Source organism: Artibeus jamaicensis, unplaced genomic scaffold (genome assembly GCF_021234435.1).
Source record: "Artibeus jamaicensis isolate MK-2021 breed Jamaican fruit bat unplaced genomic scaffold, CSHL_Jam_final scaffold_847, whole genome shotgun sequence".
Taxonomy (NCBI): Eukaryota; Metazoa; Chordata; class Mammalia; order Chiroptera; family Phyllostomidae; genus Artibeus; species Artibeus jamaicensis.
Window position 1 is genome coordinate 1 of NW_026522057.1, and position 27,973 is coordinate 27,973.

The window sequence follows — 27,973 nt, forward strand, 5'->3', positions numbered from 1 at the left end:
AGAAAAAAAAGAATGTACACAAGCCCACTCCCCCCCCCCAGGAAGCAGCACCAGAAGGGCCCAGTTTGCTTGTGGGAAGTGGGAGAAGGGATTGAAATCCCGGAGAGCGCAAACAAGTGCCATTGCTCCCTCTCTGACCCTGCCCCCACATACAGCACCACAACCCAGGAGCTTTCCAACCCCTAAAGCTCCTAAAACTCCTCCCCTTACTAGTAACAGGCCCAACAAGAGAAAAAATGGCTCAAAGGGAAGAACAGATCAAAGCCCCAGAGCCAATACACCTAAGTGACCAAGAGATAGCCAATCTATCAGATGCACAGTTTAAAACACTGGTGATAAGGATGCTCACAGAACTAGTTGATTTTGGTCACAAATTAGATGAAAAAATGAAGGCTACACTAAGAGAAATGAAGGAAGATGCACAGGGAATCAACAGTGATGGGAAGAAAACTGGAACTCAAATTAATGGAGTGGACCAGAAGGAAGAAAGAAACAACCAAACAGAAAAGAATAAAGAAACAAGAATTCAAAAAATGAGGAGAGCCTTAGGAACCTCCAGGACATCTTTAAATGCTTCAACATCCAAATTATTGGGGTATCAGAGTGGAAGAGGAAGAGCATCAAGTGGAAAAGTTATTTGAACAAATAATGAAGGAGAACTTCCTCAATCTGGCAAGGAAAATAGACTTTCAAAACTCCAGGAAGCTCAGAGAGTACCAAAGAAGTTGGATCCAAGGAGGAACACACCAAGGCACATCATAATTACATCACCCAAGATTAAAATGAAGGAGAGAAATCTAGAAGCAGAAAGATATAAGGGAACAGTCACCTACAAAGAAGTTCCCATAAGACTATCAGTTGATTTCTCACAAGACACCCTACAGGCAAGAAGGGGTTGGAAAGAAGTATTCCAAGTCATGAAAGACAAGGACGTTCATCCAAGATTGCTCTATCCAGCAAAGCTTCCATTTAGAATGGAAGGGCAGATAAAGTGCTTTTCAGATAAGATCAAATTCAAGAAGTTCATCATCACCAAGCTCTTATTATATGAAATGTTAAAGGGACTTCCCTAAGAAAAGGAAGATAAAAAAATATCAACAATAAGAAGACACCAAACTCACATTTATTAAGAACCACACCTAAAACTAAAGAAACTAAGCAAACAATTAGAATAGGAACAGAACCACAGAAATGGAGAACACATGGAGGGTTAGCAACAGGGGAGTGGGAGTAGGAGAGAGGGGAGAATAATACAGAAAATAAGTAGCATAAACAGTAGGTAGAAAATAGACGGGGGGCAAGAATAGTGTGGGAAATGTAGTAGCTAATGAAGTTATGACCCATGGACATGAAGTAAAGTGGGGGAATGTGGATGGGAGGGGGTTGAGGGTGGGAGGGAATAAAGGGGGAAATGGGACAAGTGTAATAGCATAATCAATAAAATATATTTTAATAAATCCTTCATGAACACCATTTCAGAGATATCTACATCTAGCCCCATGGTTTGCCCAACCCTTTCCCACAAAAGTTGCCCTGGATAGTAAGGCTGGCATTCACACCAATATGTGGAGTTCATGAAATACTCACCTGCTACTCAGAAACACTGGATAAAGCACATCAAATGTGACATGCAACCTGGGGAGTTTTGGGACTGCCAAGTGTGGTCTCCATTCTCAAACCCACAAATCATCTCTTTACATTAATGGTAAAGAGATGATTTACCAGATGATTTGTTGTCTTCAGAGACAACAAATCTCTGAAGCCAGGCTGCCTGGCTGTCAATCCTATCTCTACCCCTTACAAATGGGTGATCTTGGGCAGGCAGATGACCTCTCTGTGCCCTTGTTTGCTCACCTAGAGTTGTGGGATTTAAAAACTATTTTATGGAATTGTTACAGGAGAAAGCATAAATTCTTTGCTCAGTGCCAAGAACATAGTAAGTGCTCTGCTCAGTAAATGTTAGCTATCACCAAGCATTATGAGCCCACCTACATAGAAGAAACAGAGGACTGGACTGAGAACGAAAGAGTTACAACCAAAATTTAGATCCAGACTTTTTGATTCCAAAGTCCACTACTTTCCCTCACTCTGATGGTTAAAAGTTGGTGCTGAGCCAGGTAAGAAAGAGTCAGGGTCCAAGGGTCCCTGGGGTTAGAGACAGAGGGGTGGAAAATAACGACAGAACTGGGGAGAGGTTGAGAGGAATTAGTGTGAAAAGTTACATGGTTTGGTTTTGGTCTGGACAAGAGCCCAGGATTTAAGGCAGAAAGTAAGCAACTTGTTTTGTGTGGGTGGTCACTTGTGACGAGGTAGGGCATGGAAGGATGGTTTTGCAGAGTAAGAGTGTAGACAGGTGAAGGAGCAGGTCAGGAGCAAATGGGGCACCTTGGAAGGCTGGCTGTCAGGGAATTTTTCCAAATATATTTTGTTTTAGTACCCAAATTATGGGCCTTGGATTTGATATTGGGGGAGAGAATTGTAAAAAAGAGTGAGGGAAACACATTAACTTTCCCATGCCTTTCTCTTGTAGAGATGATCTCCATGACGGTTTCAGTGCCCATCCTGCTCTCTTGTGCTCTCCACATCACAAACTCCTATTCATTCCTGAAGACCCCATTCACTTCCTTTAGTTTTCTCCTCCTCTGGGTAGACCTACGCTGCCTTTCATTTCTCCAGTAAAGGCCTTATTCTATTTCATTGTATTGTTTTCTGACCTTATGTACTAGATGCATACTCTAAGAAATATCTGTCAAGTGACTCACTGAATGAATGAATGAATGAATGAATTAATGAATTATCATTCCCATGACATGGTTGGGGAAAAGATTATTTTTCCACCTACAAAAGGAGAAACTGAGGCTAAGTGAGTATCAGTTGCTGACTTCATATGCAGTGGGCCAGACCTGGGGCTGAACATCCTGAGGACAAGACTGACCAGCACATTCACCTTGTGTCATAACTGAAAGGTGGACTAGGACAAGTATGGGGAACACTTCTGATGTAGGTAGGCAGGCAGTTTCGGAGACAACACAGAAGGATCCTAACCCCAACCCAAACTCTCAGTAACTACTTTCCCTATCTGTAACTACTTTGTATCTCTAGAATACAAATAATAAGGAAATAACAACACCTATAGAACATTTGGCGAACTGACTGTGATTTCTGGAACTCAGCTTTCATGTGTGTTTTGCTTGCAGCTGTGTCATGATACCCAGCATACTGGCTGGCACATAATAGGTGCTCTTTGTACATTTTTTAGGAAAGTAATGAGTAGAAAGTTGAAGTGTGCGAAACCATGGTCAGTGTCAGCTGAAAAAGCTTTTCTTCCTATTCCCCAAGGTGGAGCCAGCACAGTTAATCAACTCTAGTGACTCTAAGTTCTGCCCTCCCCCTCCACCCTCCACCTCCCCACTGGTGGGAGGGACAATACTTGCAGACTGGCCTCATGTAGTCAGAGACAGTCAGCCATCCAGAAGCCACTGCACCACGAGTGTGTCTGTGCTGAGCCTCACCAGAGCCATGGGCGGCATCTGTGTGCTTCTGCAGGTGACCTTCCTACTGGGTCTGGTTCTGCTGCTGCTCAAGACAGCCCAGGTCTACCTGCACAGACAGTGGCTACTCAAAGCCCTCCAGCAGTTCCCGTGCCCTCCTTCCCACTGGCTGTTTGGGCACCAGCAGGAGGTAAATGCAAGAGGGACAGGAGTGTGGGAAGGCAAGGAGGGCAGGGGATTGCCAAGCACAACCATGGTCAGCAAGTCTGTGGGACAAAGTCTTATTGTATGAGAAGTACATGGTCATGGGGGCAAAACCCAGTTTACCCCTCCGGTGATGGCTCCTCATACCATGTGCTGCTGTGCTCAGTCTGTCACATCTCCCTTCCTTAGGTAGACCTTCAGGCTATTTTGGCAGCCCAGCACTTTGAGGACAATGGCTGTTCCTTAGTCTCTCTGCTACAGGATCACAGAACAGAACTTCTAGATGCTTTCCTTCCTGTATTCGCTCATTTCCATCCCCTCTGCCAGGCCCTAAGTTTCCTGGGACATAAACATGGATCTCATGGATCCCTGCCTGTGAGGGTTCACAGTCTGTGGAGACAATAGACAGGGATTTAAAGGTGTCAGGTCACAGGAAGAGAGGCTCACCCACAGGGTGGCTGCAGGTAAGATCAGGAGTAGGGAACCCACCAGCTTGGTTGGCCTGCAACACTGAGGCTTTTCAGACTGGTGATGGCAGTGCTAAAACCCTGACAAGTTAATGGCACATATGAGCAGGAGGGCTTCCAGAATGGCCCAAGGTAGGAGTACTGGCATTTGAGTTGCACCAGTAAAAAGAATCTCTTTTCCTCTCAGCTCTCATTCCCCAAATGCCTGCCCTATGAGCTCCTTTTGGCTAAGGATATTGTACCTCTTTCTGAACCCTCAGACCCAGCACAGTGCCTGACACCAAGGGAGGCTTGACTCAGGGACTAACAGGAAAGAAGCAGCTTGCAGGCTGGGTGACAGACAGTGCTACCCAGCCAGTTCTGTTTGCACTAGTCCCTGGGGGAAGGGTGCAGAGCAAGGTGAGGGGCCGGCATGGAGGGAGACTAACCCAGGGTTTGTGCATTGAACAAGCCTGACGAGAAAAAGAGGACAAGTGATTATCAGCAGAGCGAAGCCAAAAATGGGAACTCTTCATGTCAACCACGGAGACACAGCCAAAGCCCAGTTTGTTCATGCAAATGTGGTACTAATGACTTCCAGATTGTTTGTTGATTTGGAGAAACTGTGATTTGTGTTGATGCAGTTCTCACCTTTCTGAGATAGGATCTGATGGAGGGCACTACTACACTTTCCTCCTGTGACTTCCCAATGACACTGAGCATCTTAGATGACATATAGACTCAGAAAGAGAATATTTATATATTTATATAACAAACACATTTCATGCAGCCACATTTTCCTTGCTTTATAATACTGCCTGAGATTTTCATATATTCAATACCTCTGGCTATTGGCTAAGTCATGAATAGAATGCCAGATGTTCCATCCACACTGAAGCTAATCTTTCAGACTAGATGATGTCTGACAAGGTGGGCAGTTACCATACGGGCCCTGTTGCCAAGATACCTAGATTCATATCCCAGCTCTACCACATACTTCAAATGCCTTCTCTATCACTTCTAATCTGTAACTTGTGGATGATAATGATATTTATAGCACACAAACGAGTTATTAAAATGTTGGTATTGTGCATGGCATAGACCAAAGGCCATCACTGCACTCTCTCCTAAGAGAGACAACCTTCTTAATGCCTAAGAAGGACAACCATGCTGAAGGTGCAAACTCTCTGCTTTAAATAGAATCTAATAGGGACCATAGAAAAGGAAATTAATGTCTCTGGGATTCAAACAATCCAAACTGCCCCATTTCCATCCATGTCCTCCCACCAACACATGCATACCTGCCATGACAGCAGAGCCCACATCTGACTATAGCTTGTGTGGCCAAACTATAATCTGTCCATCTACACTCTTTGTATCTCCCTTTGGAAAAATTGATTTGTGGCTCTAGTTCCTAAGATCAGCCAGATAAGGACAACTAAAGGGCACCACCACCTGTGTGGAGAGGCTGAAGCGTGACGGCCAGAGGGACACTGGGTATTTGCCTACAGGTTTCTGACCCCTGCCACCATGGGCACCATCCCCTCTACAAGAGTCTCTACTGGCTCTGGACACAGACACTCAGGGACACATGGGAGTCCCAACTGGTGGACAGGAAGGCAGACAGACCAGTGTATACCTAAATGGGCTAGAGAGAAGAATGGAAAGGCAGAACAAAGTGTAGCTCCTCTCGGTTCCCAAAGGGATCTAAGGAGAGTGCCCAGGAACAGAATTTGGGGGGACCTTGAGCACCAAGCAATTAGAAAGACATGCTACTGTGTGGAAGGATTTTCTCCCCACCTGCACCAACACTCGAACATAAGCTTCATGAGAGCACAGACCTCCAGCAACTAGGATGATGATTAACCCAAAGTGCTCGATACATAGTTATAAAATAAGTGAGTGAGTGAATCCATCTATTCATCTATTCACTTGTGTGTTTGTTCATCACTATAGAGAAAACCTTTTGGGAAGTCTTCGCAGCCCACCTGCTCTGAGATTTTTCCCCAAAAAGGGTGGGCCCCTGAATACCCTATACAACCCCAGCCACACTTGATTGTAGTAGGTAAATGCCTTGGCCGTATTACAATCCTATCTTTAATAGGATTCCCAGTGTCCCTCAGACATGACATATGGTAGAATGGTGCCAATCGGGAAGAATACAAGTGCTCTTTCCTCCCCGTGCCCTCAGCTCCATGAAGACTGGGATTGTTGTCTGTTTATCTGTGACCATACTGCCAGCTTCTAGAAATTGTCACGTAGACCCCAGTAGACACTTGGTAAGAGAATGAAAGCATGTGTGCACAGAGAGGAATGAGAGACTCAGTCCTGGCCGCTCTCCAGTTCCCAGTTCTGCCCTTTCCACACCATGGCTGCCTGCCCCCTGCCTTATGCCCTGTGAAACACCATGGAGCCCTCAGCCTTCTCTTTATTCCTTTTCTCTTTCTTATATTGCTCAAGATTATATCTATCACTTGCAATAAGAATTTTAAACGAGACTCACTCATTCATTCTCCTGCACAGGCTCATTCATTTCTCCTCAGACTTTTTTATTCTTGTAAAAATAAGCCATAATTCCTAAAAGCCATACTCTACGAATACAGAGATTACAGATATTAAAGGTAAATTTGCAAACATGGGGCCCAGCAATTTGAACACTGGGTTGAGATATGATAGTACAGACATCCAGGTTATTGTGGGAACACTGGGGTCAGCAGGCTTGGGTGTAAATGGGCTCAGCTGGGCATAGCCTTCAAGGTTTCCTCATTCTTAAGTGAAACAGGAGAATGTAATCTGTCCACACTCACAGGTGTGCCTTGATCATCACACAATCGTACTGCTTTGTTACGGAGCTTAACAAATAGGGTGGCTAAAGCAGCAAAATTGAGTGTCTCGTAGTTCTGGAGACTAGAAGTTTAAGATCAAGATGTTTGTAGGGTTGGTACCTTCTGAAGACTGTGAACGAACCATGTGCTCAAGGGCTCTCTCCTTGGTTAGTAAACCACAATCTTCTCCACGAGTCTCTTCATATCATCTTTTCTCTTAGTGACAGTTCCTCTGTCTATACTTCCCCTTTTTCATAAACACATTTATAGTGGATCAGGGCTCACTTTAATGACCTCATTTTAACCTAATTACTACTATAAAGGTGGTATCTTGAAAGAAAGTCACATTCTGAGATACTAGGGATTAAACCTTTCAAGATATGAATTTGAAAGGGACAAAATTCAACAAATAACTCAAACATAAGTCTGGGTAAAAGGCATGTGCATCATTCAGTCCATAACTGAACATTTATCAAACACATACTATGTGTAAGTGTCTAAGGGCAGTTCTGAGTGAGGGCTCAATCGCAAGCCAGTATCTGACCTTAGATCAAGTCTTGATGAAGAGCAAGAATCCAGATCACAACCTGGTCATTAGAGCCAGTTCCAAGCTCCTAATCACAGCTAATACATCCAGAATTTTATCCCTCTAGCTGTTTTACCCTTCACCAGCACTCCAAGCACTAGACCTAAAGAGAAAGGTTTTGTTGATTTGTCTTTCCCTTGCTTATAGTTCCAGAATGACCAGGAGTTACCACAGCTTCTAAAAAGGGTAGAGAAATTTCCACATGCCTGTCCTCGCTGGTTGTGGGGGAGCGAGGTCACACTTCTGGTTTATGACCCTGACTACATGAAGGTGATCCTAGGAAGATCAGGTGAGAGTGAAACCTGAATTGTGTCTGGAGCAGCTCTTCCCTCTGTCTTGTGAAATTCCACTGGAGATTTCAGTTCTGCCAGAATTCTCTGAACCCTCTACCAACCACCCTTCCAGACCACAAGCCAGCTTAAGATCAACAATATCTGCTCTAACTGGATGCTTAAACAGCCTGCTGGGCCAATATCTCTTCCATGTTCTTTATTTTTTGTTGTTTCCTTCCTTCCTTCCTTCCTTCCTTCCTTCCTTCCTTCCTTCCTTCCTTCCTTCCTTCTGTTTCTTCCTTTCTCCTTTAATCAGATTTGCGATTATCTGTTATATAAATTCCCCAGATCTGAAAGACAATTTCTATCAACCCTGACTTTGGTTTCACACTTCTAATTGTTGCCTGTCCTAAAGACATGAAGCTTCCAGAGACTGCAGGAAGATGATAGACCTCTATGTTTTCTGTGGCACTGAATATGGTGCCTATGTTTCTGGCTGATTGACCATCCTAATCCTGTGGGCATTCTGCTTCTGGGACACTAAGTCTGCCTTCCTGAGCTCACAGCAACTATTGGAACAGAGAGACTTGGAGATGAGAGGCAGGTGGGAGACAAACTGCCAGCTGAGGATGACAGCCCATGGTCTGAACCACAGCTGCCTCCTGGGGGTTCCCTGCCTTGTTTGAAATCCTCCAGTTTCCTCTAATGCCTTTTTATTACTTTTCAGATCCGAAGGATCAGGCTGCGTACAGATTCCTGGCTCCATGGATTGGTAAGTATGTCTAGCCAGTCCTGTGGGGTCCACCTGCCTTACCAAGAGCTATCTCCGACTCACAGAGAACAGGTAACCAGCACCATATCACTACCCTCATCTCTGAATCAAGCCTTATTTCTCTTCTAATAAAACCTCACTGCTTCCAGGTCATGGTGAGAGCCCCTCTGAAACCCAGCTTCTTCCCATCACCTCTCAGTGCTCCCCAATGTTTTCAGAGTGGCACTTACTTACAAACTTCTATTACCAGCCCCCAACTCCATCTCACCCTTTAACTCACAGTTGTCATAGTAATATGCCATGTACCTTCCACTTTGGGAAATTCACATTCCTGAAATATACTGGCCTTTCCTTCCTCTGCCCATGATGTACCTTTTTCTGACATCCCTGGTTCCTTCCAAATTGTCCCCAGTCATCCTTCTGATTCCATCTCCCCACCCCCACACACCTATCTGTGGCCAGGGTATGGTTTGCTCCTGTTGAATGGACAGGCCTGGTTCCAGCACCGGCGAATGCTGACCCCAGCCTTCCACTATGACATCCTGAAGCCCTACCTGGGGATCATGGCTGACTCTGTCCGAGTGATGCTGGTAAGTCCATCCCTCTCTCATCTGCACACACCCACTCATGGCACAACTCACATGGTCCATTCTAGGATATATGGAACCCTGGGACATCCATCAGACAGAGCTAACCAAAACAACTCAGCCAGTCAGAACTTACCATGTGACAGAGCTTCCCAAAGAGGATAGGACAGGAGGTACCTAGGCACCAGCTTGAGTTCACATGAATTTGGCCATTGCCAAGGGAAAGGAGGGCCGTGGAAGGAACAGGTCCACTCACCTCTCACCTCCACATCTTCAGCACAATGGGCTAGAGGACACTCCTTCCTCTTCACAATAAGACAAATCACCACTAGCACACCTGAGCAGTGACAGCTTCAGTGACACGATGGACATTCCAGGATGACATTCAGGTGGACTCTGGCTTGGAGCACAGGCTTCAACATGAAACTGAGTCATTGTGTGGAAGGGAATGGAGATTACATCCTCACTCACAGAGCTAGGTCTTGCCATCGCATCACCTGTTACCTGGTCTCCGATCTCCACAACTATGCTCATTTGATGAGTAAAAGAGTTAAAGTCTCTGGTGTCCCTTCCTTAGTGGCCCTAGTACTGGTCACTTATGTTTCCTCTTGCCTTGACATATTTGCTACCTAGAGTTAGAGGGCAGCAGGTGTCCCTCAGTTCTAGCTTAACCCCACACAAAAGTCCCTCTTTGTCCCCTGAGAAACAATTTTTCTGGTCTGCTTAAATGTGATTACCATAACTGATTTCTAAATTTCAAAAGTATTTCAAGCCATTACCAGCAAATGTCTTCAATTTTATAATCAAAGGTTGTGAGAATATAGCTCAAAATTTATTATTTGCCTTACTGTCTAAATGTGCTATAATGCCTCTGCTCTGGAAAGTGAGGGATGCCAAACAGGTGTCTGGAGAGAAAGAGACAAAATGGCTTTGTCAGCTACTGCCCTCTGGAGCAGTAGACTTGGGTCAATGTCTCCCTCCCACTACAGGACAAATGGGAGGAGCTCATCAGCCAGGACTCCCATCTGGAGATCTTTGAACATGTCTCCTTGATGACCCTGGACACCATCATGAAGTGCGCCTTCAGCCAGCAAGGCAGCATCCAGACAGACAGGTCTGTGATGATCCTGCAGCTGCAGGCTTTTTGTTTCTATCAACTGATATGGACTCAGTGGAGAGGCAGTTCAGGCAGGAGTGAGGCTCACCAACTCAAAAAGCAAGAATCTGTCCAGAGCTGCTGACCATGAACAAATTGCAGTCCAGACCAAAGCTTGACTCACCCACAGATTCCTATTCCCTGGCATAGGCTCATTCCTGTTGGTTCATATCACTTCTTTGTTTGTTTTTTTAAATTATATTATTTTTGTTCCATTACAGTTGTCTGCATTTCCCCACCACCACTCCCCATCATCCCAGCCAAATCCAACTCCCTCTCTTCCTACACCCTCCCTTTGGTTTTGTCCATGTGTCTTTTATAATAGTTCCTGAAACCCCTTCCCCCCACTAGACCCTTTCCCCTCCCCTCTGGTTACTGTCATATTGTTCTTAATTTTAATGTCTCTGGTTATATTTTGCTTGTTTCCTCTTTTGTTGACAATGTTCCAGTTACAGGTGAGATCATATGGTATGTATCCCTCAAGGCTTGGCTTATTTCAGTGAGCATAATGCTCTCCTGTTCTATCCATGCTGTTGCAGGAGGTAGGAACTCCATCTTCCTCTCTGGTGCCTAATATTCCATTGTGTAAATATAGCATGATTTTTCGATTTATTCATTTATCAATGGGCAGTTAGGTTGCTTCCAGCACTTGGCTATTATAAATTCTGTTGCTATGAACATTGGGGTGCAAAGGTTCTTTTGGATTGGTGTTTCAGGGTTCTTAGGATCTAATCCCCGCCGTGGAATTGCTGGGTCAAAAGACAGTTCCATTTTTAGTTTTCTGAGGAAATTCCATGCTGTTTTTCACAGTGGTTGTACCAGTCTACATTCCCACCAAGAGTGCACTAGGGTTCTCTTTTCTCCTCATGCTCTCTAGCACTTGTTTGTTGATTTGTTGACAATGGTCATTCTGACCTGTGTGAACTGGTATCTCATTGGAGTTTTAATTTTCATCTCTCTGATAACTAGTGATGCCGAGTACCTTTTTCTATGTCTCTGGGCCCTCTGTATGTCCTTCTTGGGGAAGTGTCTGTTCAATTCTCTTGCCCACTTTATAATTGGGTTTTTTGTCTTCCTGAATGGAGTCATATGAGTTCTTTATATATTTTGGAGATCAAATCCTTTTCCGAGGCATCATTGGCAGATATGTATCTCCATATACTTGGTTCTCTTTTAATATTTTTCTTTAGCCATGCAGAAGCTTTTTAATTTGATGAGGTCCCACTTGTTTACTCTTTCCTTTATGTTCCTTGCTTTAAGAAACACATCACACTTCTGCCAAGATGGAGGTGTAGGTGGAAACATTGTGCCTTATACACAACCATGTTTAAAGATAACAAAGTTTTAGGAAAACAAATATGCAGCCGTAACACAGAAAATTAAACTATTGAAATCTGACAACAAGGAACCCTTCAGCTAGAGCAGTAAGAGGGGTAGAGCCAGTGGCTGGTGGATCTGGGTTGGGCAGGAAAACTCAGCCAGACCAACCCAGGCAGGCAGTTGGCGGTTGGCAGATCCCAGGCATGGTGCTGCGAAGGGTAAACCCAGTGAGGGCACAAGGCAGCAGGCTGATCGCGGTAACACATTCGCGTGCAGATAAAACACTGAAGGAGTGAGCAGAGAGACAGATTGCGCAGGCCCCAGTGGTGGGAAGCAGCAGGGAGGACCGCCATGGCCCCGCTCTGACCCTGCCCCCACATACAGCTTCACAAACCAGTGACCTGGGTGTCCCTGCCCTTGTGAACACCTAAAGCTCCCCTCCTCATATGTAAGGGGCGCGAACAAACCAAACATGGCTAAAGAAGAACTCAAAGCCCCAGAGTCCATAACTCTAAACAATCGAGAAATAGCCAAAGTTTCAGATGCACAGTTCAAAACACTGGTGATCAGGATGCTCACAGAACTGGTTGATTTTAGTCACACAAATTAGAGAAACATATGAAAGCTAAACTAATTGAAATTTTAAAAATGCACAGGAGGGACTTCTGCCAAGATGGAAGCATAGGTGGATATGCCGTACCTTCTCACACAACCAAGTTTAGAGACAACTAAGTATTAGCAACAGAAAACATAGCCAGATTACAGAAAATGGAACTTTTCAGAAGTCTGTTAACAACAAATTCTTCAGCCTGACCAGTAAGGAGCGAAACCAGCAGCAGGTGGAGTGGGTTGCCCAGGAAAACTCAGTCAGATGGACTCAGGCAAGCAGAATCCAGGCGCAGAGTTGGACCTAGTGACCGACCAAGCGAGCGACCGCGGGAAAACAGTGAGGGAACAGGGCTGCGGGTTGACTGTGGTCACGCATTTGTGCGCGGATAGACAAGCGAGGGAGTGGGCGAGTGGACCAGGAACCAGCGGGTCCCCACAGCAAGCGGCAGGGAGGGCGCCGCCATTTCCCTGCTCTGACCCCACCTCCACATACAGCATCATAACCCAGCGACTCTGAGTGGCCCGGCCCTGGTGAACCACCTAAGGTGCTGCTCCTCACCCAGCTGCACAAAACAACAGAGGGTGCCACCATTTCCCCGCTCTGACCACACCCCCACATACAGCATCACAACCCAGCGACCTGGGAGTTTAAGGCGCCGCTCCTCACACTTAAAGGGTCAGAACAGACCAAAAATGGCTCAAGAAGATCTCAAAGCCCCACAGCCTATAAATCTAAGCCATGAAGAAATAGCAAAACTCTCAGATGCACAGTTTAAAACACTGGTCATCAGGATCCTCGCAGAACTGGTTGATTATAGCCACAAATTAGACAAATATATGAAGGCAAAACTGATTGAAATGAATGGAATTGCACAGGAAACCAATAGCGATGAAAAGGAAACTGGGACTCAAATCAATGGGTTGGACCAGAAGAAAGCAAATAATGGCCAAACAGAAAAGAGTCAAGAAGCAAGAATTCAAAGAAATGAGGAGAGTCTTAGGAACCTCCAGGACATCTTTAAATGCTCCAACATCTGAATTATAGGGGTACCAGAAGGGGGAAAGGCACAGCCACCAGTGGAAAACTTATTTGAACAAATAATAAAGGAGAATTTCCCCAATCTGGCAATGGAAATAGACTTCCAAGAAATCCAGGAAGCTCACAGAGTCCCAAAGAAGTTGGACCCAAGAAGGAACACACCAAGGCACATCATCATTATATTAGCCAATATTAAAATGAAGGAGAGAATCCTAGAAGCAGCAAGAGATAAGGGGACAGTCAACCTACAAAGGAGTTCCCATCAGACTGTCAGCGGATTTCTCAAAAGAGACCTCACAGGCAAGAAGGGGCTGGAAAGAGGTATTCCAAATCATGAAATCCAAAGACCTACAACCAATATTGCTCTATCCAGCAAAACTTTCATTTAGAATGGAAGGACAGATAAAGTGCTTCTCAGATAAGATCAAATTCAAGGAGTTCATCATCACCAAGCCCTTATGATATGAAATGTTAAAGGGACTTATCTAAGAAAAAGAAGTTAAAAAACATGAACAGTGAAAGGACAACAAACTCACAGTTATTAACAACCACACCTAAAACGAAAGCAAACTAAAAGGACAGCTAGATCAGGAGTGGAAACATAGAAATGAAGATCTCAAGGAGGCTTAGCAACAGGGGAGTGAGAGGAGGAGAAGGGGGGAGAAGATACAGAAAATAAGTAGCATAGACAGTAGATAGAAAATAGATGGGGGGGCAAGAATAGTATGGGAAATATAGAATCTAAAAAACTTGAGACGCATGGTCATAAACTAAAGGGGGGGAATGGGGACGGGGAGGTAGGGTGGAGGGGAATGAAGGGGGGAAATAGAACAACTGTAATGACATAATCAATAAAATTTAAAAAAAAAAAAAGAAACACATCAGTGAAGATGTTGCTGCGTTGAATGTCTGAGATTTTCCTGTCAAGGTTTTCATCTTTTACCCACCTTGAATTTATATTTCTGTATGGTGTAAGTTTGTGATTGAGTTTATTTTTCCGCAGGTATCTGTCCAGATCTCCCAACACCATTTGTTGAAGAGGATATTTTTACTCCACTTTATGCTTCTTTTCCCCTGTCAAATATTAATTGACCATAGACACTTGGGTTTATATCTGGGCTCTCTGTTCTGTTCCATTGATCTATGTTTGTGTTCTTATGCCAGTACCTGCCTGTTTTGATTACAGTGGCCTTGGACTACACTTTGGTACCAGGTATTGTGATGCCTCCTACTTTGCTCTTTTCTCAAAATTGCTGCATCTATTCAAGGTCATTGGTTGTTCCATATGAATTTCTGAAATGTTTGTTCTATATCTGTGAAATATGTCATTGGCACTTTAATACTGTGCATTGGCACTTCAATGCATAGGGATTGCATTGAATCTATAAATCGCTTTGGGTACTATGGACATTTTGATGATGTTAATTCTTCTAATCCATGAGCATGGTACATGCTTCCATTTGCTTGTGTCTTCCTAAATTTCTTTCTTCAGTGTTGTATAGTTTTCTGAGTACAGGTCTTTTACCTTCTCAGTTAGGTTTATTCTTAGGTACTTTATGTTTCCTTTTCCTATATCAAAAAGAATTTTTTTCCTGTTTTCTGTTTCTGATATTTCATTGTTGGTGTACAGAAATGCCTTTGATTTCTGAATATTGACTTTGTATCCCACCGTTTTGCCAAATTCACTTATTAGGTCGAGTAGGTTCTTGGGTGGAGTCTATAAGATTTTCTATGTACACTATGATGTCATTTGCAAACAAGGAAAGTTTTGCTTCCTCCTGTCTAATTTGAATGCCTTTTATTTCTCATTGTTGTCAGATTGCTGTAGCCAGGACTTCCAATACTATGTTGAAAAGGAGTAGTGAAAGCAGGCATCCTTGTCTTGTTCCTGATCTTAGTGAGAAAGCTCTAAGTTTTTGCCCATTGAGTTTGATGTTGGCTGTAAGTCTCTCATATAAGGCCTGTATGCTCACTCTATTCCCACTTTGCTAAGTGCTTTTTAACATAAATAGGTGCTGTACCTTATCAAATACTTTCTCCACATCTATTGATATTATCGTGTGATTTTTGTCTTTCATTTTGTTTGTGTGATGTATTACATGTATTGGTTTGCGAATATTGTACCATCCTTGCATCCCTGGGATGAATCCCACTTGATCATGACATATGATCTTTATAACATATTCCTGGATACAGTTTGCCAGTATGTTGTTGAGGATTTTAGTGTCTATGTTCATAAGTGATATTTGCCTGAAGTTTTCTTTCTTTGTTGTGTCTTTATCTGGTTTTGGGATTAAGATGATGCTGGCTTCAAAAACAAATTTGGGTGTTCCATCTTCTTGAATTTTTTGAAATAATCTGTGAAAAACAGGGGTTAGTTCTTCCTTAAATACTTTATAAAGTTCTCCTGTGAAATGGTCCTATCCAGGACTTTGCTATGTTGGAAGCTTTTTGATTACTGCTTCAATTTCATCAACTGTTATTGGTTGTTCAGGCTTTCTGCTTCTTCTTCATTCACTTTTGGAAGATTATATTTTTCTAGAAATTTGCCCATTTCACCTAGGTTTTAAATTTTTGGTATATAGTTCTTCATAGTACTTTCTTACAATGCTTTGTATTTCTGTGGTGTCAGTTGTAATCTTTCCTCTTTCATGTCTGATTGTGTTTATTTGGGTCCTCTCTCTTTTTCTCTTGATGAGTCTGCTTAAAGCTTGTCAATTTTGTTTATCTTCTACAAGAACCAGCTTCTGGATTCATTGATTCTTAGAATTGTGCTTTTACTCTCTATGTCATTTAATTTTGCTCCAGTCTTGGTTATTTCTTACCTGCTGCCTGCTCTGGGCTGTCTTTGTCATTGATCCTCGAGTTCTTGTATGCATTGAGTTAGGTCATTTGTTTGAAATTTTTTAAATCATTTTTAGGCAGGCCTGTATCGCTATGAACTTCCCTCTCAGGACTGCCTTCACTGTGTCCCATCAGTTTTAGATTATTGTGAGTTCATTTTCATTTGTTTCCAGAATCTTTTTGATTCCTTTCTGAATCTCATCCTTGACTCATTCATTGTTTAATAGCATGCTACTCTATGTCCATGAGTTTGAGTGTTTTGGGATTTTTTTCCTTTGAGGTTGGTTTCTACTTCCAGTCCCTTGTGGTTGGAGTAAATCCTTCATATGATTTTAATTTTCTTGAATTTGTTGAGGCTTGTATGGTGTCCTGTCATGTGGTCTATCTTTGAAAATATACCATGTGCATTTGAAAAGAATGCATATTTTGCTTCTTTGAGAGGAAAAGCTATATATATATATATCAGTAAAGTTCACATCATCTAGGCCTTTATTCAATGCCACTATATCTTTGTTGATATTTTGCATGGGAGAATATTTATTTTTGACAGTGGGGTGTTAAAATTTCCCACTATAATTGTGTTGCTGTCAATATCTTTCTTGAAGTCCTCTAAGACTTTCTTTATATATTTGGGTGCTCCTATGTTGGGTGCATATATATTTATAATGTTTATGTCTTCTTGATGGATTCTTCCCTTGAGTATTATGAAGTGACCTTCTGCATCTCCTTTTATGGCTTTTTTTTTAAGTCTATTTTGTCTGATATGAGTATTGCTACCCCAGCTTCTTTTCCCTGTCCATTTGCTTGGAATATTTGTTTCCAGCCCTTCACTTCAGTCTATGTATGTCCTGTGTTCTGAGGTGGGTGTCTTGTAGACAGCATATGTGTGGGTCATGATTTTTTATCCATTTAACTATTCTCTGTTTTTTGATTGGGGCATTTAATCTATTTTGTTTAAGGTTGTTATTGATAGGTACTTATTCATTGCCATTTTTTCATACCTGTCCTCCTCTCTCTGTCACTGTTTTCCTGCCTGGTCTTCAAGCAGACTTTGTAGCATCTCTTGCAGAGCTGGTTTGGAGAAGGTATGTTCTTTGAGGCTTCTTTTGTCTGGGAAGCTTCTTATTTGGCCTTCCATTTAAATTGAGCGCTTTGCTAGAAAAAGTAGTCTCGGTTGCAGACCCTTGGTTTTCATTACTTGGAATATTTCTTGCCATTCTCTTCTTGCTTGAAGCTTTCCAGAAGTCAGTTGCTAGTCTTATCAGGGCTCCCTTGTATGTTACTTCCTGTTTCTTTATTGCTGCCTTTCAGATTCTCTTTCTGTCTTGAGATTTTTTCATTTTAATTATGATATGTCTTGAAGTGGGCCTCTTTGGGTTCATCTTGACTGGGATTCTCTGTGTTTCCTGGATTTGTGTGACTTTTTCTCTCATCAAATCAGGGAAGTTTTCCAGCATTACTTTTCTGAACAGGTTTTCTATCCTTTGCTTTTCTTCTTCTCCTTCTGGTATCCCTATTATAGGGATATCATTATTTTTCATGTTGTCTTACATTTCCTTTAACCCCTCCTCATTCTTTCTGAGTCTCTTTTCCTTTTCTTGCTTTTTTCTGGGTGCTTTTTTCTACCTTATCCTCCAGCTTGCTGATCAGATCCTCTGCTTCACTGAACCTGCTTTAGATTGCTTCTACTGTGTTCTTCATTTTGGAAATTGTATTCTTCATTTCCTCTTGGTCCTTGTTGATAGTTTCCATTTTCTTTGTCATGTTACTATAGTTTGCAGTGAGTTCATTGTAATTTCTCTATAGTTTTTGATAATTCTCTGTGAGCTTCTTGAGCTTCCTGATAACCATTCCTTTGAGGTCAATATCAGATAGTTGAGTTGCCTCTATTTTATTTCACATTCTTTCTGAGGCTTCCTCCTTTTCTTTCATTTGTGATTGTTTCTTTGTTTTCTCATTGTTTGTGAGACTCTTCTTTTAGCCTCTCCTTCTTAAATTGATCTGTTCTGAGTCCTCGGGTTTCTGGTGTAAATTTCCATGGTAGAAGACCTGTGAGATTCAGCAGTGCAGTCTCCTTGATCTCCTGAGCTTCTGGTGTTGGGCTGTTCTTTATGTTGGCTCTCTGTATATCTTTGCATTTTGATTGTTGTTGGGTGTGTCTTTGATGGGTCCCTCCCTCCAACTGGTGAACTGAGGGTCACTCCATCCACCACATTTTGTATTCTGTTTTGCAGGTGTGGACAGGTTGTGTTGAAACTGGTTCTTCTCTGTGTACAAGGTTTTGAGGCCTCTCTCTCGCTCTTGTTCAGTTGTTTGTTCTGGGGAATTTCTCCACCATTTAGTTGTATTTCCACATAGGTTCTGGGTTGAGGTTAGTGTGTCTTCTACTGTCTCCCTCACTTTCTTTCATTGTTATCTGTTGGTGATTCTTTTGTTGGTGTGTTTGCTCTTCCAGCAGGTATCCTGGTGTTCATATCTCCAGCCTACTCCTTTTTGTGGTCAGTTGGAGTGGGCAGGCAAAATGGTTTAAGACAGTGGAGTGTATTGTATGGTATTTAAACTACCAGCCCATAGAGAACATATAGGAGATCGTTTCGATATGTATAGTGTTAACCATGAAATTTCCCCCAATTAGCCACTTTTTAGAAAGGATGGAAAAAATATGAGACTCTTGTTAGTGGGTGAGGGGAGAATTGTGAGCTGGATCTAGAATTCAGTGAGCTTGTGGAAGGTCAGATTATGAGGTAAAGTGAGAGTAAAGATAGATAATAGGTGTAGTGTGTGAGAGAAAATAGTTAGCCACTACGGTAATAGAATTCAGGTAACTATGAAGTGGGTTAAGATCCAGGAGGGTTGCTGTGTAGTATTTACAATTGTATGGAACAGCAGTTATTTACAATAGTAATGGAGCAACAATCCTATGACAGAATCAATGTGATCTGGATAACAAAAATAGAAACTACAAGACCTAGAGTAGTGTGCTATTAAAACACAAGTGAAGTAAAGCAAAAATAATTTAAAATACTCTATGAAAGAGAAAACAAGGCAGACCAGTCAAACCATGCAATTAAAAAGACCAGGTGAAGCAAACTAAACAGAAATAAGAGATATTAAAAATACTGATAAAACATGTATATATCAGAAAAATTATAATGCAAATATACAATAACTTGCAACTTTTCTGGAGCAGCACAGTCAAATTTGTCTCACTGTCTCAGATGTTTCCATGTCCCCTCTTTCGGTCTAACTCTGGTTCTTTCACAGATCCAAGTTTTATCATCTCACTTGTCAGAATAAAAAAAAAGGAAAGGAGGAAGGAGGAAGGAAGGGAGGAAGGAAGGAAGGGAGGAAGGAAGGAAGGAAGGAACCAAGGAAAGAAGGAAGGAAAGAAGAAAAAAGGAAGAAAGGAACAATTCTGAAGAAGAAAGGAGAAGGAATTTTTTTTTAAAGCCTCCTGCTGGCTTTAAACAAGCCAAGCCAGGTCTGCTGGTATTCCTGGCTGCATCAGGTCGAGAGGGAATTGGTTTCCTTTTTCTCCCTTCCCGTGGTTTTGCAGGGATGGGGGCCAGTCCTGAGCCACGTTCTGCAGTTGTCCAGCTCCAGCCCAGTTCCTCAGTTCACTGCCAGGGCCCCCAGTTCCCCTCTGAGCCTGGCTTATGCCTTAAGTCCACCAGTTGTGCTATCCCTGAGGTGTATCAATTAGGGGCACCTCACATACCAGCTTCTCACTCTTTGCTTTCTAAATGCTAGGGACTCTCAGAAACTCCCCACACTAGATTAAGTCTCTCTGGGGATAGCTGACTCCCTGAGTCCTGCTGCTCCCCTCTGCAAAGGTGTCTCCACCTTCCTCTTAGAGCCAGTCAACCCTTCAGGGTGGAGGCTCTGGCCATGGCTGCCATTAAGGATGCTGGTACAGGGTGATGGGGTGGGGCACAAGGTGCCTCTGGGCAGCAGGGTGAGCCACGCTCATTCCTGGGCTTCAAGCATGAGGTCTCAGCCTCTGCTGCTCCAGTGGGATTGCTGGTGGTGGTGTTGGGCACATGCCAGCCTCCAATACTAATATGGCAGCTGCAATGGCATGGGGGGTGGCTGGGTTGGTGGTGCACCACTGGGCTCACAAATTCAGCTGGGTGCCATTCACCACTGCAGCTGGGGCTAGGAATATAGTTGGCATCCTGATAGCAGAGGTGGGCCCACAGGTGAGGCTGCAGAGGCCACAGGGGTACAGCCTGGGGAGTCGCTAGCTGCTGCTGTGGGATAATTCCCTAAGTAGGCACTGAGTGCATCTTTTCTTCTTTTCTTTTGGAATAATTCCTCCTATTCAACTCTGCCACTCTAAACAAGCACCTGGCCTCCCACACAGCCCAACTCTCCAACCAGACTGAGGACTATCTGAGTCAGGGGCCATCACAGACCAACTCTTCCCTGCCACCGTCCACAGTTTCAGTGCGTGCACACTGCCTCTGTGTGTTTGCCGCTTCGTCCCTATTCCCCCTAGTGACTTAAAGCACCCAGGTCCATCCTGGTGCTGCTCAAACCTTGTTTAGTCGGGGAGGAGGATATTGACTGACTCTCTCCAAAGAATCCTGCATCAGACCCAATGGGTGCCAGGTCTGGGCCTGCAGTTGCCTTGTTCCCCGAGCTGGTACCAGAAACTTTAACACCCAAAACACTCTCCTTAGCATCTGTTTTTTCAATGTCCTCTATAGATTAGCCTCCAATCTTCCTCTCTGCTGGCATACCATTGGCTGTTCAGTCTGCTCCTCAGAAGATCAGCCAGGTTTTCCATCTGTGCACAGGGGAAGTGGACTCTGCTCCCACCTAACTCACCACCATCTTCCCTCCTTGTTCATATCACTTCTAAAGGACTGAGGGTCCCAAGGGCAAGAAGACAGAAGCAGTGAATGCCTCAGTGCCACCTGTCCCCATTGTTTACAGAAACTCCCACCTAGAACCCCAAGGACAGAGGCCTCCTAATACCCTAGTCTTTTCTCTATCTTCTCCTTCAGGAACTCCCAGTCCTACCTCCAGACCATTGGGGATATGAAAAACCTCTTTTTTTCTCGAGTGAGAAGTTTCTTCTACCAGAATGACATCATCTATAGGCTGACTCCTGAGGGCCGCTGGAACCACAGGGCCTGCCAGCTCGCCCATCAGCACACAGGTTAGATTCACTTCCTGGGCTGCTCCTGTCCCTCATCAGGCACATCCCAAAGGGACTGGCCCTGACCCTCAGAAAGTGCCCACTGGTGCTCTTCAGGAAATGCAAATACCCACACTGGGTACTCTCCTGGTGCAGGGCTTGGGAGCCAAGGTATTAGGGTGCCAGGGCTTGTGCTGGGATTGACCCGTATCACCATACTGGTGATGTCACCCCCTGCAAGTGGCATTCAAGCAGACCCTACTCCATGGGTGTGCTGTTGAGCAGAGGCCTGACTTCCAATCAGGTGGTGATGGACCTCTCCCACCTGATGTGTACCCCCACTCCCACACTCATTCTGACTCATGGCACCCAGACTAGAACAGGGCAAGGGCATGTAGGTCTTCTGTTAGCTGCTCCTTCTGGACATCTAAAGCCCTGAGCCCTGCCCGGGGACCACTGTTCTGTGACAGAGCGAGTGATCAAGTTGAGGAAGGCACATCTGCAAGAGGAGGGAGAAATGGAGGAGGTCAGAAGAAAGAGGCACTTGGACTTCCTGGACATTCTCCTCTTTGCCAGAGTGAGTGTTTGTAGGAGGGGCCAGAGGCTTCACCCAAAGGGCATAAGAAGGAACTAACCCTGCACTCTCGCCGTGCCTTCCCAGATGGAGAATGGGAGCTGCTTGCCTGACAAGGACATCCGTGCCGAGGTGGACACATTCATGTTCGGGGGCCATGACACCACAGCCAGTGGCATCTCCTGGATCCTCTACTCTCTGGCTGCACACCCCGAGCATCAGCACCGGTGCCGCAAGGAGATCCAGAGCCTCCTGGGAGGTGGCACCTCCATCACCTGGTGAGCACTCGAGAGATGAGAGCCCTACTCACTCAGCTAGACAAGATGCCCAGGTCTGCCTGGGTCCTGCCTGCCCTCAGATTGGGCTGCCTTTATTTCAGGGATCAGCTGGATCAGATGCCCTATACCTCCATGTGCATCAAGGAGGCACTGCGACTCTATCCACCTGTACCAATTATTGGAAGAGAGCTCAGCAAGCCAATCACCTTCCCTGATGGACGCTCCTTACCCAGAGGTCTGAACTTCACCACATTCACTAACCTGGGTACTATGCACCAACACATAGCAAATGAGGTCCTGACCTATCTGGTCTTGCTTCTTCATCATTACATATAAATTTCCTTTATAGATTATATTAGGAATATAAAATGCCTGTCACACGGTTTGACCAAACTACCAGTTCCCCTTTCTAATCATAGAGAATGAATCACATTGGTACATTTACCTCAATGGGTTCCACCTCAATTCTGACATCTCACATGAATTGAATCCCAAGCTGCTATCTTTCTCGAGTCTAGCATCTTATTGCATTTAGAATCCATGGTTTGATGATGCCACAGTAATTCCATTTGATGGCACTAATGTTCTATGATTCCAACAGTCCATTCTCCAGTCCCAGCTCCAAGTTGTAACACTCTGAGGCAATTTTGTCTGCGTTCTCATGTCTCTGTATATCCTCTGTATTTGATGTAATGTGTGCGTAATTCCTCTGTGACAAATGCATATCATTCTAGACATACCAGATAATAGAAGAATGACTCAGTCCATGGCATTTTCTTCACAATGAGATGTTGGACTCTAAATGCAACTTCCAGAATTTCACTCTAAAACTCTTTTTTGCAGTGTGAGATTTGCCTCAACAACCAGACATGGGGAAGGGGTACATGTGGTTTCTTTCCTCTGGGGTCTAGGCAGAGGAGGAAGACCAGCAAATCCACTGCCATGAGTCAGGTGGTCCAGTCTCCCAGGAGCCCTCATGTTGGTGGCAGAGAGCAGATGTTGATCAGATCTGAGATCCTGTCATGGTGGAGGCCACCTCAAGGTTCAACTTTAGTCTGAATCCCAACCCTGACACATCCTAACTATGACCATAGGCAATGTGCTCGGCCTCTCTAAGCTCAGGTGCCTTATCTGAACAATGGGAACAAGAGTGCCCTCCTTGGAGAGATGTAATGAAGACTGAATGATTTAACAGATAATCCCCAAAGGCCCATTAAGGGCACCTAAGAAATGTGAGATTTATCTTGAGTTGCTCCAGAAAGTAAGCCTTCAGTTCTGTCTGGCTTCTCAGTTGTGGGACATGGTTATGTACTCTTAGTGTGTGCATGTGAGCTTTGCCAAATCCACCCTCTGGTATTGCAATAGGATCATTCTACTCTGACACGCACTACAGTTCCCAAGTTTTGGGAAACTCACCGGTTTTCTGCTGCCATGTGTATGATCAGTCTTCTTTGTTCTCCCTGCCATATAGGAATCAAAATCACCCTTTTTTTGTATGGTCTTCACCACAATCCGAAGGTGTGGCCCAATCCAGAGGTAGGATGGCTATGGGAGGAAGGTTGGCTTGATTTCTCTAGGCCAACACCTCCTCCTCTTTCCAGCCCCAAGAGTCCTGTGCCCTCTTGCATTGGAAGGAGGGGCTTGACCCTCCCTGTCCTGACCCTGGTCCTCTCTCTGCAGGTGTTTGACCCTTCCCGTTTTGCACCAGGTTCTGATCTACACAGCCATGCTTTCCTGCCCTTCTCAGGAGGATCCAGGTGAGCCATCATGTACTTGGGGACGGCCCACCACCACATGGGGACCCCGAAGTTTGTGACCTCCTACTTTCATATGTGGTGCCCGAACATATGCCTTTCTATGCTGGTGTGTTGTGAAGGTGGCACTCGTCTATATGCACAGAACAACCATGACATATCAGGCCACCACACACACACTTTACCCACTGACTTTCTCCCAAACACTTGATTGTCCTTAAGTTTATGATTTTTGCCAATGTTGGACTATGTAGACAGTGGAACTATGGTATATAAATCCCATATCATACATAGGATCTTTCCAACTGAACCAAGCTGTTATGCTTATGTGAATATTACTATGCAGTAAAGCCTTTGCTGGGATAGGCAGCAAAAACAGAGAGGCTTGTATTGGTCTCAAACTCTTCAAACAGTTCCTTTCCCGATTTCCCACCCACAATTCAGTGTCAGCTGTTCTTCTAAACTTCAGTTATTCTGGTGTCTTTCTCACTTCAGGAATACAACTTCTCAAATGTAAAATTTTCCATAAAAATTAAGCTTCCACTCACTTTTATTCACTACCAGTACACATAAAACAGAATTTCCCCTCTCTTCTCACAGGGCAGGGCAGCCAATGCCTCACTTACATCACTGATATGCCACTCACTCTATCTGCAATATTTGCTTGTGTTCCAATTTCCAGCCACCTGCCTCTCCTGATGGTTCAAGCCCTGTTCATAAATGGTGCAGAGCGAGGTGTTTTACACCAATGTATGCATTCTTGCTTTTGCAATCTGCCCCCACAAAAGATTAACTGCACATTAACATTCACATAACCAGATTGCTTTTCCAGTTGACAGAATTGTTTATGCAGATGGGATTATTTCCAGAACCCCCACATCTACACTTCCCAATGTTTAGGAAAAAGCATAAAACTAAGAACAACCACTTCTTTTGAGAGCAAACCCACGATTTGGTATATGACACACAACATTTGAAAGGTTCCTGGTGTGTAAAATATAAAGCATCCTTGAAATAGCTGTTGAGCTGGACAATTACACCCCAGAAGGGCTGCTGTTGGAAAATCTGCAGACTAAAAAAAACTTCCTGTAATATAGTAATGTCCTTAACCTTTGTACTGGCTCAGCAACAAGCTTTTTTGTGAATTCTTCAAATGCTGAATCAACTTGTACAGAATAGGCTCTAAACAAATCCTTGCAGGGGTTGATTGGCTCTAGCCTTTGCTTTCTCCCAGGATTGAGTCTTTTCCTCCTAGACCATGGCTGCAAGTCATATGCCTGCCACTAGAGGACAGGCGAGCCCTAGGAAGCTCAATTCCTAGTTCAGAACTTGTATTATATCTTTTTTCCAATTTTAATTTACTTTTACAATTCAATTAACTTCATTCAAGTATACATGTTTTCTTAAGTCTGTCTTTGTGTACAAAGTCTTGTGCCACGAGATGGGAAAGACACTGTTCCTGCCCCCAGGTGTTCCCAGTCAAGAAACAAGCCATCTCCTGAAGACACTTCATTCATTCCTTCTTTCCTTCACTCACTCATTCACTCAGTGAGAAGAGTGTTGAATGTTCTGTTTTCTGCACTATCCTAGGCATTGGACTGTGATGTGTCCTTCAAATAAAACACTAATGGTGCCTTGGGGGTCTGGAAAAGGAGAGGTACAGGCAGTGAAGGTGTGAGGGTTATGTCCTTGGACTTAACCTTGAGCATGTGGCAGGCAGAGGTGGAGGGAGGGCCTGTCTGTGATTCAACCACATGAGCTCACTTAGGAAGTGAAGCTGGACAAGTGAGAGGTGAGTGAAGCAATAGTCCATGAAGGATTAATGCCAGATGAAGCACTTGGACATGTTGTCCCTATGATGGGGGCATGGAAGGGACTTCAGTGCACAGGGGAGGGGATTCAGGAGACAGAGAAGTGCAGGTGTGGGGACTGATGAATGTCAAGGAGGGACATTTCTGCAGTAGGACAGAAAGGCTACAGAAGCTGGTGGACTGAAGAGACAACGGAGTGGCAGGAGTCTGGACCATGGATTGGGAAGCAGGTGGTGCAACTGGTTGAATGTCGCTAATCCCTGGTTGCCCCTGCAGCTTCCTCATTGCCAGTTGGATTTCCTTACACAAACCTGTCTCTCCTTCTCTGTGAGCATGAAGATCCTGACATCCCCCTATATAGTGAGGACCTAAGAGTATGACCCACCCTACTCCATATCACACCCTGACCTGGCCTCCACATTGTAAAATAGAAACTGGTTGTGGTAGGAGAAAACAAATTAATAACTTTTCAATCATTCATTTGACTTCACTTGGTGGGTTAGGGCAATGACCTTCCCCTCTTAGGATTTCATGCCTCCTACAGAAGTAGGAGTTAGAAACTATGCCTAATACAGAGATAGGGTTTGTCAAAGTTCAAGTACAGAATGTGAAGCAAGACCAGAGGGATAGAAGTGGGCGTGTCCTAAAAACAAAGGGGAATGGATTGAGTCACATCAAATGCCCTGTTTCTTAGCAAGGACTCAGCAGCCAATGGCTGCCCAGCTGAAAACAGGGTTTAAGGCCAGTTCTCATGTCATCTCTCCTCCCTGGCACAGGAACTGCATTGGGAAGAATTTTGCCATGAAGGAGCTGAAGGTGGCCGTGGCATTGACCCTGCTTCGCTTTGAGCTGGCGGTGGATCCATTTAGAGTCCCCATCCCAGTATCAAAAGTTGTTCTGAGTTCCAAGAATGGAATCCACCTGCAGCTCAGAAAGCTCCACTAATCCGTTTTGGGACAAGAGCAAGCTCTGAGGATCTCCTTCCTGCCATCCTGTCTCCCTGTTACATGATGCCATCCTCTGGGTTTCTAACCAAGTCCTGCTTCTCACATGCCATTCTCCATCACCTCCCCCCTCTGGTCCTCTGTCTGCCCCTCCAATCTGCCATTTTCACTTTCTTCCTGCTTGTCTTCCCTGTATAGTTTCCTTTACATGCTATAATAAATTACCGTAACCTCAGTGACAGAACACACCACAAATCTTCTCTTAGCATCTGGATTCATAAGTCTGAAGTGTGTTTCACAGGATCACCTCGAGGTGTTGTTCGGGCCACACCACCTACAGAGCTCAAGGAGACAACCCCTGTGTTGGTCATTCCAGCATCTAGAGCTGCCTTATTACATCCCTTGTCTCCTGGAGCCTTCTTCTGTACACAAATCCAGCAGCACCTCCGATGTCCTTTCTGCTTCTGTCTTCATATTGCCTTCTCTCTTATGAGGACACTTGTGACTACATGGACTCACTCAGATAAGAGGACATAGTTACATCTTGTAGGGATTAGACGCTGGACATCTTTTGAGCTGTCTTTCTGCCTAATGGGTCCCTAGTGACTGCCATCAGCCATGTTCCCAGTTCCCTTCTGTGTGTTTCCTGTACTCCCATTTATCAATCTCATACCCTCTCCTTCTATCTCCATTCCCAGAATACAGCTCACACTGTCATGCCTTGGGAGGAGCTGGATGGAGAGCAGCAAGAAAGATGGGGTTGGGGAGAGAGACAAGACTAAGCAGGGAGATAATATCTGCTCTGAGGTGCCAAAACCCATCACCTCAGAGCCCAGAGAGGGGATAGCTGTCCAGGAGGGATTGGGGAAGCCCAGGTGGGCAGACATGTGTGTCCTATCAGAGAGGATGCCAGCAAACAGCTGGCAATGCCTTTCCCCCAGGACAGGCCCTACATCTCTGCTCAGCTGCCTTCAAGGCAGAGGGGCTTCTTCACCCCTGCCACATTTGGTGACAAAGTGGGTCATGGTTCTCTGACTCTGGGCTCTGTTCCTTTTGTGTTCCTCCATCAGCCTGTCTCAGCCCAGCCCTGTTCTCTTGCTGGTTCCAAACACTGGTTCTCCTCCTGTCCAACCCTAGCCATTCCTAACCTAGGGCCCTGGATGCATACACAGACCTCTCCAGGCACCCTCTGCCTGTGGTGGAGGCACCGACTCTGCCTCCCCAAAGTGCTTCTCTCTGACCCTGTCCCTGCAGCCAGGATCTCCCACCCCAGTCCCCTGGCCTCCTGGGTCACTGGGGTAGTTCAGCCCTGCTTTAA

The 27,973-nt window shown here is 44.6% G+C and overlaps 1 protein-coding gene across 1 annotated transcript; it reads left to right on the forward strand.

Annotated features, from left to right (window-relative positions):
- Nucleotides 1-3,339: 3,339 nt before the first annotated feature.
- On the forward strand, nucleotides 3,340-27,307 carry LOC119037796 (cytochrome P450 4A6-like; the record flags this gene model as incomplete). Its single annotated transcript, XM_053660669.1, has 12 exons — nucleotides 3,340-3,681; nucleotides 7,700-7,841; nucleotides 8,552-8,596; nucleotides 9,059-9,186; nucleotides 10,173-10,297; nucleotides 21,161-21,315; nucleotides 21,765-21,871; nucleotides 21,956-22,146; nucleotides 22,248-22,381; nucleotides 23,618-23,682; nucleotides 23,827-23,903; nucleotides 26,488-27,307. Coding segments are annotated over 12 exons (1,680 nt in total), but the record flags the coding sequence as incomplete, so codon positions are not given.
- Nucleotides 27,308-27,973: the final 666 nt, after the last annotated feature.